At 33.9% G+C, this 19,778-nt stretch overlaps 1 protein-coding gene and 1 long non-coding RNA gene across 5 annotated transcripts in view; one reads left to right on the top strand and one right to left on the bottom strand.

The window, feature by feature from the left end:
- The window catches only part of LOC149772999 (uncharacterized), a 263,921-nt gene that overhangs the window by 77,627 nt on the left and 166,516 nt on the right, over nucleotides 1–19,778 (top strand). For 3 of the 4 annotated variants that reach the window (XM_089946955.1, XM_089946953.1, XM_089946956.1), the window contains 6 exons: nucleotides 5,028–5,168; nucleotides 8,108–8,168; nucleotides 8,865–8,918; nucleotides 11,362–11,430; nucleotides 11,995–12,102; nucleotides 12,301–18,105. In XM_089946955.1, the coding sequence (XP_089803081.1) occupies nucleotides 5,028–5,168; nucleotides 8,108–8,168; nucleotides 8,865–8,918; nucleotides 11,362–11,430; nucleotides 11,995–12,102; nucleotides 12,301–12,408 (541 nt within the window). In that variant the 3' untranslated portion in view covers nucleotides 12,409–18,105. Of the gene's footprint in view, nucleotides 1–5,027; nucleotides 5,169–8,107; nucleotides 8,169–8,864; nucleotides 8,919–11,361; nucleotides 11,431–11,994; nucleotides 12,103–12,300; nucleotides 18,106–19,778 lie in introns of those variants that run through there. The other variant, XR_016417506.1, reaches the window with a different exon arrangement.
- Nucleotides 1,664–5,113, bottom strand: LOC149773003 (uncharacterized). The gene is made up of 3 exons (XR_016417507.1): nucleotides 4,979–5,113; nucleotides 3,568–3,713; nucleotides 1,664–1,945 (listed from the first exon to the last, which is right to left on the bottom strand). It is a non-coding gene; the product is annotated as an uncharacterized LOC149773003 (long non-coding RNA).

Here is a 19,778-nt window from a genome sequence, read left to right as displayed (position 1 = left end):
GATCATTGAAAAAATTATCCAGTCACTCAGTAAACCTATCATTACAGGTAATAAGGAAACCTTTTTTGAATACATTTCTTCCTTGACTTTGACCATGTAAAATGGGGTTGTGAAGTCACTTTTGAAAGCTTCACTATCTATTATCATGATGTCCAGTGGTAATATTCAAATTCATGATCACTCTACAGAAAAAGAAAACTAAGTTAATACTGGTATACAACGGCATATACCTGCAGATATATCATGTCTAATTTACGAATGAATGACAATAATCTTTTGCATTACTCTACATATGTTTCAGATTAATTTTAACATTTGAACAAACAATATCATTTACCAGTTCTTTCATAAATAATTGGCTACAATTTCTTCATGTCCATTTCATCTGAAGATATATCACATACAGTGTCTGTTTGGAACATCAGCTTTATTCATTAATCTCATTGCATTATATTTTCATTACATTGCATGTTTTCAAAAAAAAATTATATTTCTTTAATGAGAGAAAAAACAGAGCAATTCATTTTTCTTGTATTTTCAACCTTTCAAAATATAATCTTTGACAGCAGATGACTTTGACACTAGAAATACCAAAACATATTTTTTAACTTTACAGTAATTTTAGTTTGTTGTGTATCAGGAGTTAGATTGTGGCTTTGTTTCTTTGTAGCCATTTTTCACCACATGATAAGCATTACATGGCAACCACTGTATATGGTCGAATCAAGGCTGAAATCCATGTGGACAGAGGTGAGATAAGATTATCTGTAAAGACGAACACCTTAGACCACTCAGCTGTCTGGGGCATCTCAGGATTTTAAAGACTTTGGCACCGCAAGTTAGTTCCTGTTGAACACCAAACTTTTACTGATATCAGCAAAACCTTCACCCTCAGCTGTGCTAAAATCCATTTCATGATGGTCAATTTGGTACATGGTTCCATATTTATTCTGATAGCAAAATTTCACCAAATTCAATATGATAACTAGAAATCTTGACATAAAGCGATACAATTTTTATGTGCAAGTCAGTGTGGTTATTTAAAAAGTTCTTAATATTATTATAACAGAGTAGTTTATTAATAAACACTATGATAGTGCATCCCATCAAGTATTCCCATGCACCACTACATTTTCTCAGTCTGATTATGCATTTATCAAAGGCTGTTTTGTACCCATACCAAAACTGCCTACCCTTCTGCAGATGAGATTCTCACATGAGATCTAACTCAGGTTAGTCTCATTGCAATTTAACATGCAAATTAGGTAGAACTCATGAACAAATAGATTCTAATAAGAAAATCACATGTACAGGTATTGTTAACATGAGAAAAATTTCTTGCTCACATGAGCAAGTGTGCTCATGTGAAAATTGCACACTTATGAGCAAGATCTTGGTCACATGAGCGACGTCTTGCACATGAGCAAAAACAACAAAAAACAACTATAGTATTTAGTTTTTATTGAATACATACATCTTTTACAAGAATTAAATAGATCAATATTCAAATCTAGTAATCATAAGCAAATTATTTGAGTTCAATTAGTGATCTTTTAATAAGGTAAGACAACTAGTGTATATATGTGTGTGTGTGTGTGTGCATGCGTGCATGCATGCGTGTGTGTGTGTATGTATGTATGTATGTATGTATGTATCTGTTATATTAAATACATCACATTCATTCTACAAACTTTAAGGTGATAATGAAAGATACTGCAGGAAGTTTGCTTCACATGAAGACCATTCTTCACTTTTCCAGAAAATTCAAAGCAAATAAAATGTGTAATTAACATTACTGCTTCTGAATTTCATCATGAATACCCATTCATATGTCAGTCTGCAACAATATGTTTTACTTGGAAATCGTTCTGTTTGAATTAATGCACTTCCTGTTGACCACTGAATTTAAGTTAGCAAGCTGTTTTGAACTGTTGAAAAATGAAACCTGAAATGGCAATGAAAAAGTTGGTGTAATTTTTTTTTTAACATGGCATTAGAGGCATTATGTAAGGTCATTTTTTGTAGATTCATTTGACAAGGTAAAGGCAAAATACATAATTGTTGTCTGGATTAGATGGCACTTTTAACACAGTGTCTATCTTACACCGTGAAAATAGGAACTAACTGTCTTCTCAAGGACACACTTAGGAACCTGACCCAGCCTGAAAATGCATCTCTTGGACTATAAGTCTAATTGCTCTACCATAGTTAACTATTGATTAGATACCTGCAAGTCACATTGCATATTCCAAATTTGACTACTTCTGGATAAAGATGCCAATGGGTAACCGGGTACTCTCCCGATGATAATAAGCTGGGTAATAAAACGAACAATCAGGTACCAGTTAAAGAAAAAAGTTTTCCAAGTTCAGATTGAGACAGACTAATGATTACAGTTTGAGGCTCGTGTCATATAAGCATTTATTCATCATTACAGGGGCATGTATGGTTACTTACAATTTACTTGTCATACATGTACTATATAATAATACAACTGTACAATCCCTTCTCGCACAACCTATTTAAGAATCAACGCTGATATTTCAAGCTCAACCATCCTAACTTCGTGCCTGTCCATGGTTTGTGCGCCAGTTTTCTCGTGACTTAAACACTCTTGTTTTGAGATCCTGATGACATTAACTAGGCCAATACCTTTTGTCAACAGTGACAGTAAGCACAGATTTAAAAATATTTGACAAAATAAAATTTAAATACATACTGCAATTCAAATAAAAGAAAGCACAATATAAATGTCCCCTTTAAGTAATGCCATTTTTGCCTCCAATTTGTGGCCCTGTATTGAGCATTAGCTGTTCAGGTCAGAGCTGCTGTTCACATGATTGTTTACTGGACCCATTTTATTAGCAGGAAACCCAAGACATATTTTTTGTCACAGCAAAGGTAACACAATGGCTATCGTAACATGCACTTCTTATACCATGTTAGAAAAAAATCAACAAAATGGACAACTATACGTACTGAAATATTAAAATATAAAGGAAAAAACCATTGTTACCTAACAATATTGAAAAAAAAAATCAAATAAAACTTCACCACGTGTGTAAATGTGGTAACTACTGCATGAATGTTACATCAAACAGTTCCAACAAAACAGATGGATTCTTGAATGTGAAACCGCTTGCCCTAGATTCATTCTATTATGATACCGTACACATAGCAGACCAGCCTATATTGAAAATAAATGGTGCCAGATATCATTTTTTTTAAAAACAACAAAGACCCCCCACAATAGAAAAAGAACAGCAAAAAAACCCAGCATGCATCCGTAAAACTGATGGATGCTATATGACTGACAAATGTTAGGGAAGAGGGATTTTGTTAAACTTGAAAACATGTTGTACTGGACTGTTGTTATGGGACGAACCATGTTATGTCGAGGATAATAAATACAACAATCATCATTGTGGACTTTACAACTATTTGCAAAAGTTACTGTAGGCAATTTTTATCTTTAAAAAGAAACTTATTGGGGGTCAAATTTTAGAGTCTGAAATGCATATGTATCATGTGTATTACATCAAAAAATTTGAAGCGTCTTATACATACCCTTTACTGGAGTCGGAATTTCCTCTGGCATAGCAAGGAGGTTTTGTCTGACTTCTTCCTGTTGCTGTCGATGTTTTGCACTTCTTTCAAATGATTGCTAACTTTGTTGTTTTTATTAAAATTTTGTTACCTTCAAGAAGTTTAATCTGTAAAAAGAACATCAGAGATTAGTATAACTGATTATTTTTATCTATGTAGAAAAGAAAGAATGCACTGAAATGGCAAAATGATTTGGTTGGCAGAAGAGTCCTATTGTATATAAGCATTAAGAAAAGCTGTAATCCTTATCCAATTAAATCTTTATTTTAAATCTACCAATCAAGAGACTTGACAGACAGGGCAAATGTCGTTTAGGAATAATATCATGAATTAAACTAGAGCATTTGATTCTCAATCATGTATGCTGAACAAGCTCCACCCAATTAGCATTAAAATAATATGAAGAACATTTGTTTTTCCAAATTCAGATAGGATTTAAAATTCTGAGTGGCTGGGTTACTAATTGTTTCAATCAGTAACACAAGAGCTCCTCACTAAGGCACCTGCATAATTATTTAGGTGGGGGCAGACATGGTTGCACAGTATTTGTACAGGAATTTCTGTTGGGTTTCCCGTTGTCTATTCAAAATTTATAATTTAGAGTGAAAAAAAGGTGCATCTGAAAAGTTATTTTTAACGTTTTAGTCTTCAGATCTGTCAATAAATGTAACGACAACTGATAAACAAAATAATGCTCTATAAAAACGATCGGCATCAACATGAACAAGCAGGCCAGATATTGTAAAATTATGTGTGACATAACTATTAGATAAAATTGACAGGGGCTTAAAAATGTCTGAAAAGTAGAACAATTGTAATACTGAATAAAGAGGATACTGTAAAATCCGGGAACTCTTAGAGTATTCTCTGACTAACATAGAGGCCATCATAAATGAAGTACATATAAGAATGTAATTCTCTGTCATGTACACAATTCTAAAGTGGTCTTGCCCTTTAAAGATAGTCTTGAATCCATGGAAAATAAATCACATTCTGGAAGGTGGTTGCTTGTGACTGGTGAGTGAGACTGAGTGGCTATTATGAAAGGGCAGTTGATGAAGATACTTCATACCCAGTTTTACCTAGCATTGTATCTTGCAGAAAAGTACTCACGATACTTGTAAAAATGACAAAATATTATAGAAATTTCAATGTTGGCCATCTTCTGCTATGAATCATTGTACCTGCTCAAAATAATTGGGCTCTTTTATTGTTTAAATTTGCAGTTATCAATATTGTTTGGTGAATTTAAGTTTCGTTTGTTCTCGTCAAACTGGAATAATGTGCCAACTCAATCCTTTTGAATCAGACTTTATTGCTATTTCTGGGGAAGTAAACAGCAAAACTAATAAATAATAAATCAAGTACTTACTTTTTTCATTATTTATTTCAATTTGCTTCTCCTGGTTGCATGACGACAGATTTGACAACACTGTGAAGGGAGGGGATTCGACCTTTGTAGATCTGTTTCGTGTTGCTGAGGACTTTCGGAACCAATACCCCAAAGAGTTTGAAGTACTTACTCGAGTCCCAGTCATATTTGCAAGAATCCATTCAGCCAGGTAACCCTTCTTCTTAACATGATGTTATAGTTCACATTTTTGAAGTCGGGGGAGCTAGTGTTCTATCCCAATGTTGGCATCTGTAAATCAGAAACATATCTAATAGTTTACACCATTTCAACCATTCTTTCTTGCTAGGTACTAGACAATATTTTGGAGTGGCTTTCATGGAGGGGAACTTAAGGGGCTAACGTAGTACATACATTAACATTAACTGACCATTCTGTAAAATTTAAGTGATGAGCTCAGGTTTTTGTATACTCTAAACATATTTTTACATGTGGAATCATGAAACTTAGTGAGTGGATACATCTTTATCATTAATGAAGCCTCATTTGAAAAATAGGTCAGTGTGACCCATATTTAACGTTTCACTGTAATTAGTTACATATAGTGCTTTAAGTTTATTTTTCATTCTCTGTTTTTATAGAATCATCAATCAAGATGATTGTGTGCATCTCTCTGTTAGTACCACATCCTTGTAACAAGAAAGTAAATATGACCCATGTTTCACACTGTCCTGGCTTAGCTCCATCTTTGCTAACCAAGGTTCTGATATGTTAACCCTAGCTACACCTTGGTAGATCAAGCAGATATTTTAGTGCTTTGTCCTAGCAGCATCTATTGGATTTCATGAGTTGCCTCTCTTAGTATGTAATGCCAACTAACCAGTGGTGTGTAACAGTGGTGCATTGAATATTTGGCCAAAAATGGTGGAGGCAATTGATTTCAAAAGGCTACTTTGCAAGACTTAACAATGAAAGTGTGGCTACCTACCAGAGAGTATATCTGAGTAAAAGATATTTGCACAAACATAGACTGGCACTGGAAAATTACTTATTAATGTGTCCACTCAGATTTTGTGCGCCACTTGTTTCGATCATGTTGGAACAGTGTTCATATTTGAACAACCTAATTTTGATTGAATGTGGTGGCTTACTGCCACATCCAATAAAATTCACAGACATGAAGCCCGTAAATATCTGCAAGTTCCACCAACGTGTAGACAGGGTCAACACATCAGAACCAGGGCTAGCGAAGATGGTTTAACTCGAGTCTGTGTGTTTAGTTCATGACTAAATATATTTTTGCACCTGCATATGATATTGTAACACTAATGATTAAACTTTGTGAAGAGATTCAGCTTGATAATTTACTACACCTTCATTATAAAAATAGGCCAATGTGTCCCATATTTATGCTTTACTCACTTTGGTCAATGTTTGTATTTTTAATTTTTAGGTTCTGTTCATGCTAGAATCCTCCAACTAAATGAACAAAAGAAGGTTACTGTGAAATTGCATTTACATCATTACCAAGCAGGGTTTCTTGCTTCTTATACACAAAGCTATTGTATCTGGAACCATGAAACCTGGCGAGAGGATGAGTACCACACCCTCACGCCAAAATTAAATCACTTTGTCCCATAATTACACTTCACTGACGTTGGATGATGTTCGTGTGTTAAATTTATTTGTCAAGATCTGTCCATAAAAGAATCATCTCCTGGCTTTATGATAGCATGCATCTCTACTGGTACCAAACCCTTTTCACAAAATCATTATGCCAGTGATTTCTTAATTTACTGGCTTAGATTAGGTCTGTGCATTTAGTTGATGACCAAATAATTTCCATTTTAGTTCCCTGTATACTTTCTGTTATTCCTAGAAACAGGGAACTGGATGAGTCTTAATGAGTACTGCAACCTCATTCAAATGTAGACTGTGTCTGTAATATTTCTTGCTTCTTTGACTCAGCTTCAGTCTCGAGGCTAGAATCATAACTTCATTAAAATGTAGACTGTGTCTGTAATATTTCATGCTTCATTGACTCAGCTTCAGTCTCGAGGCTAGAATCATAACCTCATTCAAATGTAGACTGTGTCTGTAATATTTCATGCTTCATTGACTCAGCTTCAGTCTAGAAGCTAGAATCATAACCTCATTAAAATGTAGACTGTGTCTGTAATATTTCATGCTTCATTGACTCAGCTTCAGTCTCTAGGCTAGAATCATCAGCCTAGATGATTGTATGTATTGCTACTGCAACCAAAGAAGTTCACCATGACATACATTTAACACTTTTCAGGCTTAGGATTTTTATATTTAGCTCATGACCATGTAAATATTTATACTGCATCCTGTTTACATTTTGTCATACCAGGAATCACGAAACTTTATGAGGCTATGCAACTTTTTAAGTACTGCATCCTTATACAAAAATAGGTAACTCTGCGCAAATTATTTCACACTTTGCTGAGTTTGGTTAAATTATTTGTTTTAACTCTTCATGCTTAAATCATTAAACCAAATGATTGTAATGATCTATATTAAAATCACACCCAAGCAAAAAATGTCAGTATGACCTACATTTTACAATTTGCAGGCTAAGTTTATATTTTTGCTTTTAGGTCATGAACACATTGTTTGTTGTTCCTGCTGTGTAAACACTTTCAGGTCTAGGATCAAGAAACTTTGTAAGGAGATGCATCTTTATGAGCTCTACTCCCTCATTTCAATAGTAGGTCATTATGTCCCATATTTTATGCTTCACTGACTTGGATTACTTTGTGTGTTTGATGTTCATTTCTGAGGCACTGTTCGTGCTTAAAGTATCAAAAGTATGGTTATATGCACACCTTTAGAGCAAAAGTAGATCACTGTAACCTACATTTCATCTTTTACTGACTTTGTTTAAGCTTTTGCATGTAGTTTATGACCACATGAGATTTGTCATGCTGTTTCATACTGATCTACCTACACACCAGTGATGATATGCATCTTGGTAAGTGATTTTACCATGTTAAACAAGAAGTTTCTGAGTTACATTTCATGCTTCCTTGACTTTGTTGAAACTTCATGCTGAATTTCATTTATTGGATGTTATTTACATTTGAACCATGAAAAACTACTTTTAAGTTTAGACCCAATCTTTTACAGAGAACATCCAGTACACATGATTACTGAAAGAAAAATTATTGAGGTTAATAGCATTGGTGAGGCAAGTGACAATCTCTCTCTCTCTCTCTCCTATTCCTTTTTATAAAAAAATACATTTGTGCAAACTTTGGAGATCGATGTCTGCACAGATATTTTAACTTTTGGAACTGTGTGGCTTATGCCACATTTACCTTATACTGTACTCCCATTCCTTAAATTTTTTCAACAAATAACGATTTTGTTCTCGACACAGATTTAACTGTATTGGCAAATAATAGTACAGAGATATATATCACTATAACGTGGAGAAACTTTTGTTCTGGTTCAAACTTGTCTTAAAACCAGAAGACAGTTATAGAACAGGGCAGTATATTCTTTTGTTATATGCATATTTTAAAACTTTCTTGTCCTAATTCTTATTTGATGTGCATGCACACGTGATATTCCTTGGTTTGTAATGCTGAATTACTGACCCACAATTTACAAGTTTATTGGCCTACTGTCTCAGCTCTTTGCTGGCTATGTGATTTAACAGAAAACTCTGCTGGGTATGTGATTTAATAGAAGAAGCTTTGAAAGCAAATTTTATGAAAGGAGTTACCTACCCTTGATAACATTTTTCATAGCAGTCTTGTCACAGTTGGTAAATAAAAATTATAATTTGTTTTCTTTGACATAACGGTCACTCATTGCAACTTAAAATAAAGGAATATCGTGATTTACTCATTGATCAATTTATTGTATTTATGAATCCTAGATTGTGAGAATTAACTGGCATCCAGGAACACAGTCTTCAATGGCAGTCCCTGAAGTAAGTATATAATATATCAGATATAGCACAAGCAATTGGATTTTTTTGCATTGCATTGGTGAAATATAAAGCTGTGTGAAGTGTCATAATCATCAGTAGTAGCATCAAGAATAAAATAAATGATGACATTGTTTTGAAGTGTAAAATGGATAACTAGTTGAAGTGGTATGAATCGAAAGATTCTTGAAACATGCAGCATGAAGTGGCACGAGTCTGTATTGTGCTTGAAGTACACATCATGAAGTGGTATGACTCTGTAAGGTACTGCTGAAGAACATTGTGAATTTGTATCATTGTGTATGGAATCTTGAAGGTCACCTGAAGTGGAATAGCTTTGAAAGATGCTTGAAGCATATCATGAATTTGTTAAGTACTTGAAATACACATCAGGAAGCAGTATGACTTTAAAATAAGTACTTAAGACACACATCATGAAGTGGTATGACTTTGTAAGGTGTGAGAAATACAAATGAAGTGGTATGACTTTGTAAGATGTGAGAAATACACATGAAGTGGTATGACTTTGTAAGGTGTGAGAAATACAAATGAAGTGGTATGACTTTGTAAGATGTGAGAAATACACATGAAGTGGTATGACTTTGTAAGGTGTGAGAAATACACATGAAATGGTGTGACTTTGTAAGGTGTAATACACAGAAAGTGGCATGACTTTGTAAGGTGTGTGAAATGCACATGAAGTGGTATGACTTTGTAAAGTGTGTGAAATACACATGAAATAGTGTGACTTTGTAAGGTGTTTGAAATACACCTGTAGTGGTATGACTTTGTAAGGTGTGAGAAATACACATGAAATAGCGTAAATATGTAGGGTGTTTGAAACACATAGCATGAAATGGCATGATTTTGTAAAGTACTTGAAACACACATCTTGAAGTGGTTTTGAATTTGTAAGGTGTTTGAAACACACATCATTAAATGTGATCTGAGTTTGTAAGGTGCCTACAACATACTTCATGAGAGACTATCGCTTTGTTAGGGTGTTCGAAACACAGCATTAAGTGGTATGAATCAGTAAAGTGCTTGAAATACACATCTTGAATCAGTTTGAATTCATAAGGTGCCTGAAAAACACATGATGAAGTGGTTTGAATTTGTAAGGTGTGTGAAATACACATGAAGTAGTATGACTTTGTAAAGTGTGTGAAATACACATGAAATGGTGTGACTTTGTAAAGTGTCTGAAATACACATGAAGTGGTATGACTTTGTAAAGTGTGTGAAATACACATGAAATGGCGTGACTTTGTAAGGTGTGTGAAATACACATGAAGTGGTATGACTTTGTAATATGTGTGAAATACACCTGAAGTGGTATGACTTTTAAGTGTGTGAAATGCACATGAAATGGTGTGACTTTGTAAGGTGTGTGAAATACACATGAAATGGTGTGACTTTGTAAGGTGTGAGAAATACACATGAAGTGGTATGACTTTGTAAGGTGTGTGAAATACACATGAAGTGGTATGGCTTTGTAAGGTGCGTGAAATACACATGAAGTGGTATGACTTTGTAAGGTGTGTGAAATACACATGTAATAGTGTGACTTTGTAAGGTGTGTGAAATACACATGAAGTGGTATGACTTTGTAAGGTGTGTGAAATACACATGAAATAGCGTAAATATGTAGGATGTTTGAAACACATAGCATGAAATGGCATGATGTTGTAAAGTACTTGAAACACACATCTTGAAGTGGTTTTGAATTTGTAAGGTGCTTGAAACACACATCATTAAATGTGATCTGAGTTTGTAAGGTGCCTACAACATACTTCATGAAAGACTATCGCTTTGTTAGGGTGCTTGAAACACAGCATGAAGTGGTATGAATCTGTAAAGTGCTTTAAATATACATCTTGAATCAGTTTGAATTCATAATCTGCCTGAAAAACACATCATGAAGTGGTTTGAATTTGTAAGGTGCCAGAAAAACATACCATGAAGTGGTATGACTTTATAAGGTATCTCACACATCAATATTTCTTTCCAAATTGCAGCAAGTTCACTCAATGTGTCTATGAAGCTGGTGTGATAAGCTACAATAAACACCACACCAGACAAACCAAAGGTTTTCAATATACATGTAGCTGTATGTTAAATAATACAGTTCTGCTAGACATTAGGAATTTAGATATTGATCAGTTTGACATAGGTAAAGGTATCAGCTTTCACAGAAGTTACTTTTACCATGGTTATGTTAGTTCTTCTTGGTTATATTTCATTAAATTGATTTCTTCTTTTCTCAATATTATTCCTCTTCTTCAAGAAACAAAAGAGTTTAATTCATGCGGGAGTAAGTTTTGTCTCTTAAATACACATCTTTTCATTTTCCTATTTTTTACAAAGGCATTTTACAATTATTATTTACTGATTTAACAGATTTTCATTTTCTTCTCTGTATTATTATTATTATTATTCAATGTAGGAAGACTTGGATGGTTTCTTTGATGCCTATCTGACGTTTGCCAAGATGATACAAACATCACCATCATTTGTAAGTTTTTGGTTTGGATAAAGAAAAACGCTCAAGTAAAAGTGTAATAACAAATTCGAGTCGATTCCCTGAAATTCAATGTATCTGTTAAATAAATATTGATATTTTATCTTCAAACAGTAATTGTTGTGCTTGACGATTCATGTTACCAGTTTGTATTTATCTGCTGTAGATAACTTTTAGTTAAACTGGTTGCTTGTTTTGGTGTGTCTCAATCTTTTGAGCAAAATTGTATTAATGGTCGACCAATGTTAAAAAAATGACAGCGTTCAAGATGCCCTTTTTACTGTAATACTGATCAGTCATTTGGAATATTCCCAATATTTTAGAAGCTTGCTAAGATTTCAAAAATGCTGTGATGGAGTTCAGTGAAAGAAACAAGTAAAGATACAACAAAAGAAACAAAGCAGCCACAAGAGGTGAATACAGCATTAGCAATGGTATGGTTTTAAAGAACATGTATAATGAATAAAACAAACTACTTTATTTCATGAATAAACACACACATACATACACAGAACACAGTCAAGTAAAACTAATACAGTATGATATGTATGTCTTCAGAGAACACTACGGCTAAAACCAGGAGACCTGATTGGATTCAATAACAGGAGAATGGGGCATGGCAGAACTGCCTACGAGGAAACCGCTGCAGGACACCGACATCTGCAGGTCTGTCTGTCTGTCTGCGTCTGTCTGTATCTTTGCTCATTAATATTCTTCAAATATCATTCCCTGAATTAAAATCATATAAGGCCTATAGGTTTGTTCATACCAGTTTAAATTTAAACATTGCCCCTTTTGAAAAGTAAACTGTCCGCTCTCTTGGAATTTATTGCCATTTTAACACCAGCTTATTTTTATTTTCAGGGGTGTTACATCAACATTGATGAGTTCAAAAGCAGGGTACAAGTTCTATCCTTAACTGTTGGTGATGGCAGTTTGGCAAAGAGGGTATTCAATGGTAGTTCCTTCTAAGTGTCGCCCCTCACTTGATGTCAACAATTCACATTTAATTTTACTTTGGACAGAGAGAAAACCCTGTTGTTTTGTGATCATTTGTCCAAGATGCATGGCTTTCTTTTTATTATTATTACTTTGCAACACATTCTCTTGTAATGCAAATATATTCTTTGCTTTTCATACTAAATAATTATATCTGGGATGTAAAGACGGTAAGCAAAAATAATGTACCACCATTTTGTCCTAGAATGTCTCTTCTAAAGATGTTCATGTATCTTAAGTCAAAGTCAGTCAAGATCATAAAGTTCACTTTATATTGAAATTACAATCATCATTTATAGTATTTTCGACAGATGTTGAATAGGTCTTAAACAATGGGATTTCTACTTCATTTAATTGAGACTTTTCCATCATGCACATAATAAATAAGGTAGTTTTGTAATTGCATGGTAATTTCTCATGTTTAAGGCTTTGTGACTTAAAAATTGTGGTACCAGTATCAGAGAGTGGTCCTAATAATCAGGGAGGTATCACACCTATGATTCAGTGTAATTTACCTGATGAGAAAAATTATTTTAAGGATTACTCTTGATGTCCATAATACTTAATGGTTTTAATGATTACTCATTTTAGACTTAATGTGCTGATTCACAAATGCCTAATTGTTATAATGATTACTCATTATGGACTTAATGTGCTGATTCACATATGCCTAATGGTTATGATGATTACTCATTATAGACTTAATGTGCTGATTCACAAATGCCTAATGGTTATAATGATTACTCATTATGGACTTAATGTGCTGATTCACAAATGCCTAATGGTTATGATGATTACTCATTTTAGACTTAATGTGCTGATTCACAAATGCCTAATGGTTATAATGATTACTCATTATGGACTTAATGTGCTGATTCACAAGTGCCTAATGGTTATAATGATTACTCATTATGGACTTAATGTGCTGATTCACAAATGCCTAATGGTTATGATGATTACTCATTATAGACTTAATGTGCTGATTCACAAATGCCTAATGGTTATGATGATTACTCATTTTAGACTTAATGTGCTGATTCACAAATGCCTAATGGTTATAATGATTACTCATTATGGACTTAATGTGCTGATTCACAAATGCGTAATTGTTATAATGATTACTCATTATAGACCTAATGTGCTGATTCACAAATGCCTAATGATTTTAAGGATCACTCGATGCCTGTAAACATTTCACAAAAGTGGTATGACTTTATAAGGTGTGGGAAATGCACATGAAATGGTATGACTTTGTAAGGTGTGAGAAATACACATGAAGTGGTGTGACTGTAAGGTGTGAGAAATACACAAAAGTGTGATGATTATAGTGATCACCACTACTGCACATAGTTTAAATATTACAGAATGGCAATGACAAAACAATGTCCGCAATTGGAGTAACTTCATTTAGATTCTTTTCTGCAATGAAGATATGCATGTTCAACTTTCACGCAACAGAACAGCAAAGAAAGAAATGCTGCACACAATAGAAAAACATTTTTGCAAACAATGTAAACCATATGTTTTTGTACTCTTTTAAAACTGCATGTAAAAATGTATACATAAGTCTTGCTTGCAATGCATCCTATACTTCAGACCAATAATGGATTGACTTGGTATATCTATAACCTGTGTATTAAATGAGAATGAAGGACCTATATTTCAACTGACAAAATAAACAAGGACTATTAGTAATTCATACAGACAGGCCACAACTGAAGGTACAGTTGCAAGTTCACACAGCAGGGATGCCACTTATAAGGTACATTAAGTTCACACAGAAGTGATGTCATCAGAATGTACATTAAGTTCACACAGAAGAGATGTCATCAGAATGTACATGGGCAAAAGACTTGAGTATTTTATACACTAAGATGATCATATAAACTCTTGAGGTGGGTTTTGGTTTTGTGTGTCACTGAGTAATTTCACCCACTGAAATAGAACAATGTCAACAATTCATACTTATAGTAAAATAACAGTGAAGTACATTATAGCATCACAAAGAGCAAAACACAAAAAATTTGAAAGCCAATCTACTGTTCAAGCTTCTCAGAAGATGTGATATTCAGTTCAATCGGCTTTACCAGTAAAAGTCTCAAAAAGAATGTAAGATACTTTTAAAGACAAAATACATTGTAAAAGCATTGATTGAAGAGAAAGGTATAGCATCGTATCAAAATAACTTTACATGTTCAAAATAAGCATTGGTTATCAGCATAGATTTGATCATTCTGGCATCGTTTTGATCACAGGCACAATATTCTTCAATTTGTAAAGTCATTAGGTTTGTAAAGTCATTAAAATGATTCTTCAATTTGTAAAGTACTTAGGTTTGTAAAGTCTTTTAAATGATATCCATTTGTCTCTCATCTTATTACCTTGTTTCAATTTTGGTCTTGTAGAAGGACATAGTTTAGCACTTTTGAGACCGTGTAGCCATAAAATTCTACAGTCTTAATTATATTTTTGTATCGCATTTTTGCAGTTTAATAACATAGCTGACATGATTTACCCATCTGTCCATATTTTCTCGATGTGAAGTTGTCCATCCTCTGCAAGACCTCAAATTTGATCCAGAGTATCCTTGTGGCTCACACCCTCTCCCTCAAACAGGTTCATGTATTCTCCCTCTTCCAGTGGTAGTGTGAGGTTGAAACTAGCTGGAACATATTAATAATGTATTTGTAACATGTTCTGTGAACTTGTAAAGGCCAAAGCCAATTCTATGACTTATAACCTTGGAATGGAATTGGGTCTTATGAATAGTGCCCCATGGAGTTCCATGCTTTTACAGAACTGTTGGTCAAGGTTTCTTGATCTAGCAGGAAATGCAATCTGTAGGATAGTGTATTGTTCAAAAAGTCATCATATGTAAAAACATATGAGGAAATAGATATGACATCCTCACTAAAGTTCACTGTCCATGCTCTTACAAAAGACAGAGACAATGAGTTTTATCTGATGAATGAGACGAAAAATGGGTGAAGAGAGCACTGAGAGAAAGTTTAGAGGAACAAAAATAGTTGCTTTGAGCACATAGAATGAACTGCAATTGAATTAAAACTTTAACATCTATATGACCAGCATGGATTCAAAGTAATTACAGATCCAACCTGTAGAGCCATCTGTATTCAAACAATGATGAATAAACAAGAAGTAATTACCAGCATGGATTCAAAGTTATTACAGATCAAACCTGTAGAGTCATTTGTATTCAAACAATGATGAATAAACAAGAGGTAATTACCAGCATGGATTCAAAGTTATTATAGATCCAACCTGTAGAGTCATTTGTATTCAAACAATGATGAATAAACAAGAAGTAATTATTTTCAATTTGTATTTTAACTTGCTGAAGGCTTTTATGTATTGTGTTTATACTTGTGCAAACATGAATATAAGATAAAAATGATAACCATGTATTCATCCAAAAGTATTAATTAATCCTGTAATAAAGTGACTGATCATCATCTATGCTGAATATGAATGCTTCATAGAACAGACTTAAAATATTATAGTGAATGCCTCACATAGGTATAGACATAAAAAGGGATCATTTTTCACGTTTGTTCCAACCATCTAGTCCCACTTCCTTCTAAATAATCATAAGCTTAAAATGAAAGAAAAAATATAATGTTGCAAATGACAGTTTAAAACTTGACTAGAGAAACATTCAGCCACATTTAATATCATCATTTCGAGTTCATATTTTAGAAAAATTAAAAAGTTAAGACCTTAAAACTAAATCAGTTTCAAATGATAAGGCTTTTATTCGTCAATACTATTTCCCTTCAGTATTATGGATATTTTCCCCCTTAACTGTCTTCCACACCAAGGATCATTGATTGTATTGCACACTACTTTAGCAAAGTGTATCTTATCCATCGGACTTGTCAGCTGGTTTTAAAGGTCACTGGCCACATATATTGTACACACATGTGATATTATTATAGTCATACAAAAATGCATTTGTTATGTATGCATACATGTTTAATTAGGCTTAAAAATTAGCTTTTTTAAATGATAAATTACTCTGCAATCTCCATAAAGAATCAGTAGTTAACACATGCCAAAAACGGATCTGACATACATTTATCCCTTTTATTCAACCTAGCCCTTCAAGTGTTTACTACTAAATTGCTGATGCAAAAAAAAAAAACAACAGTCAAAACAACAGTCTTACATTATTTCATTATATATAACAACCCCATTATCACAGGTACTAATGGGATCTTTTTGCCTTAAATACATATTTGAACTGCTCGATGTACGTAGAACATAATGAGAAAGTTATCTTGAAAAACAAATTTAAATCCTGGACAAAACCGAATATCTTACATAGTTCAAATCAGCTTGAAATTTGGGCGGAATCAGCACCTGCCATTCGCACATGATACATTATAAGGTTCAAATTGATCAACATTGTATTGTATCCAGGTTAACTATATGATGGTATCTCACAAATAAAAATCATTATTTGAAAATAAATTCACTGTGAGTGCAAATAATAATCTTTTTGCTAGCATGGGTTACAAAAGTATTATTAAAGCAAGCCATTGCTGTGTATACTATTTACCCAGTAAACATCATTTATGAATCCATAAGGCAAATATATGCCCAGGTGCTGAATAAACACAACTGGCAGCAAGGAATAAACTCATTGCCTAAAGTTATCGACAGGATATCAAATACAAAAGTTATTTTATTACAAAGCAATCCAATCTCGGAAAATGACTTTGGATTCTTTTAAGTGTGCCATATTTTTTAATGAAGTCAGCCGACATAAAGAAGCCAACTATGGTTCCTTTTGATTCTTGTAAGTGTGCAGATTTCTTTTACTTTTACAAAGTCAGCCAAGGTAGAGAAGCCAGCATTGATTCCTTTTTACCTATATTTACAGGAATTTTGAACATAAATTGAAACAGTGGAACACTTTTGAAAACAGCACAATCTAGTGTGTCATGCATGCACATAGATATAATGCTGGACAGTAAATCAGTTTTCATCTAATTGTTCCCTATCCATAGTTTATAGTGTTTTAGTTTTTGACAACAAGAAGCATGTACTTTGTCTTGTGGGGATAAATGTACATAATTTCTGGTTGGCATCCTCTATAGGTGGAAATCAAAGGTAAGGGAAGTAACAGCATTATATACTTCTATTCTGAGTAATTAATTATTTCTATTTCTTTACATTTGATAATTTTTTTATTCTACTTGTGCTAGTATAACTACTTTTATTTATGTAATGCAAATCTGATGTAAAAAGAAAAATACTAGAGTACAGACAGTGACCTTTATGGTAATAATAATGCGTGGACAAAAGTGCAAATTTTGTTTGATTTTAACATTACTAATGTAATTGAGGTCTAGAGAATTTTTAATATAGGATTTATGTCTGTATCAATCATCAAATATACATGCAATTAGACCAGAAGAGGCTGTTTATGTTACTTGTTTTGTAATTAAATGTGATCCTGAAAGAATTAAAAATAGCATGCATACCAAAAATATTTCTCGACAGGCTCAGAAGTCTTCATGCCTGTTGGCTTTGGGGCTCGTTTTGGTTACTAACTCCAAACTTATTGTTTTTAGCAATTAAAGAACAAAAATGTTAATGTAATTTTTATATTTAAAGATGCAGATAAATTAAAAATATAAATAAAAATGTAATCCTAGTGTCTTATTATACCAATGTTCTCTTAAGTTGTTTTCACTACACTATATACGGTTGGATCCAGTTATCTTCTATATTTTTCACTCTATCACTTTTCTCTATGTTAATATACATTTCAAAACATTTAATATTTTCATCTTCTATACTGGAAGCAATGTATGTATGTATGCATGCATGTTTGAATGAATGTATGCATGTATGTTTGTGTGTGTGTGCATGCGTGTGTGTGTGCATGTATGTATGTATGTATGTATGTATGCATGCATGCATGCATGCATGTTTGAATGAATGTATGTTTGTGTGTGTGTGCGTGCGTGCATGTATGTATGTATGTATGTATGTATGTATGTATGCATACATGCATGCATGCATGCATGTTTGAATGAATGTATGTAGGTTTGTGTGTGTGTGCATGCGTGTGTGCGTGCGTGCGTGCATGTATGTATGTATGTATGTATGCATGCATGCATGCATGCATGTTTGAATGAATGTATGTATGTATGTGTGTGTGTGTGCATGCGTGTGTGCTGCATGCATGCATGTATGTATGTATGTATGCATGCATGCATGCATGCTGAATGAATGTATGTATGTCCGTGTGTGTGTGTGTGCATGCGTGTGTGCGTGCGTGCATGCATGTATGTATGTATGTATAGGGGTTTAATGGCATGTCAGGACTATCCAGGTTATGTACTGACGGGTAAACCGTAACATTTCCTCATAATTCAATGCTGGGCCCCGAGTGGTCGAGTGGTCTAAAGCGCTTTCCGTTATGGATCAATACCATCTCACCTCTGTCTGCGTGGGTTCGATTCTCGGATTCGGCCAATGTAGGTATGTGAGAAAGCTTGCCAGTAGGTTCTCATGGGTTGGTGGTTCTTTCTGGGGTTTTCCCGGTTGCTTCCTCCACCATTAATACTGGCCTCCATGTACAGCCTTTTTTGTGCTGAAAAATGGCGTTAAACCCAACCACAACAACATAATTCAATGCTATCAGTGAACTTTACAAGAGTTTAAGTAGAAATCTTGCTGCTATTAGCATGTTAATGACTGATGCAAGTCTCAAGCTATGTTGAAGTTTGCTTCAAACTTTCTACTGGGTGAAGAAAATAAATTAAAAGTTTTAACTGGTGGTGGCCATTTAGTAATAATTGAGATGATAGTAATTTGTGTCACTGTAGGAGTTTGTTTACAGTATTTTCACCCCATACATACCTCCAGATACATTAGAGTTACCTGACACTATCACTGTCGTCTGCATCTTTAAAACATAATGGTATGTTACATAAACAACAACACACTTTGAAAATAAGACACTATGACAATGACACACTATGACAATGACACACTATGACAACAACAATAGCAATCAACAAGAGGCTATATATAGATGATGCTTTAACAGTGAAAAAATATAATCCTAGGAATCTAACATGAGTCCACAGACTTGCAAAGAGACTGCTATCGATGAACATGGCAGATGTTTATATCTGTGTGTGTGAGTCTCACGAAAATATGGTTTGAAGGAAGTTTAGATTTATCTGATATCTTCCTTGCAAGCATTATTTGCCAGCGATAAACTGGACCATGAGACAATCAGCCTAAATCTCAGAGTACTCGAGGTCTCCAAGAGAAAGTCTGGTTGAAAGAGAAACAAATTGATT

This window comes from Sinohyriopsis cumingii, unplaced genomic scaffold, assembly GCF_028554795.1.
Source record: "Sinohyriopsis cumingii isolate HCF-2022 unplaced genomic scaffold, ASM2855479v2 utg000938l, whole genome shotgun sequence".
Taxonomy (NCBI): Eukaryota; Metazoa; Mollusca; class Bivalvia; order Unionida; family Unionidae; genus Sinohyriopsis; species Sinohyriopsis cumingii.
This window is presented reverse-complemented; position numbering and strand designations above follow the sequence as displayed.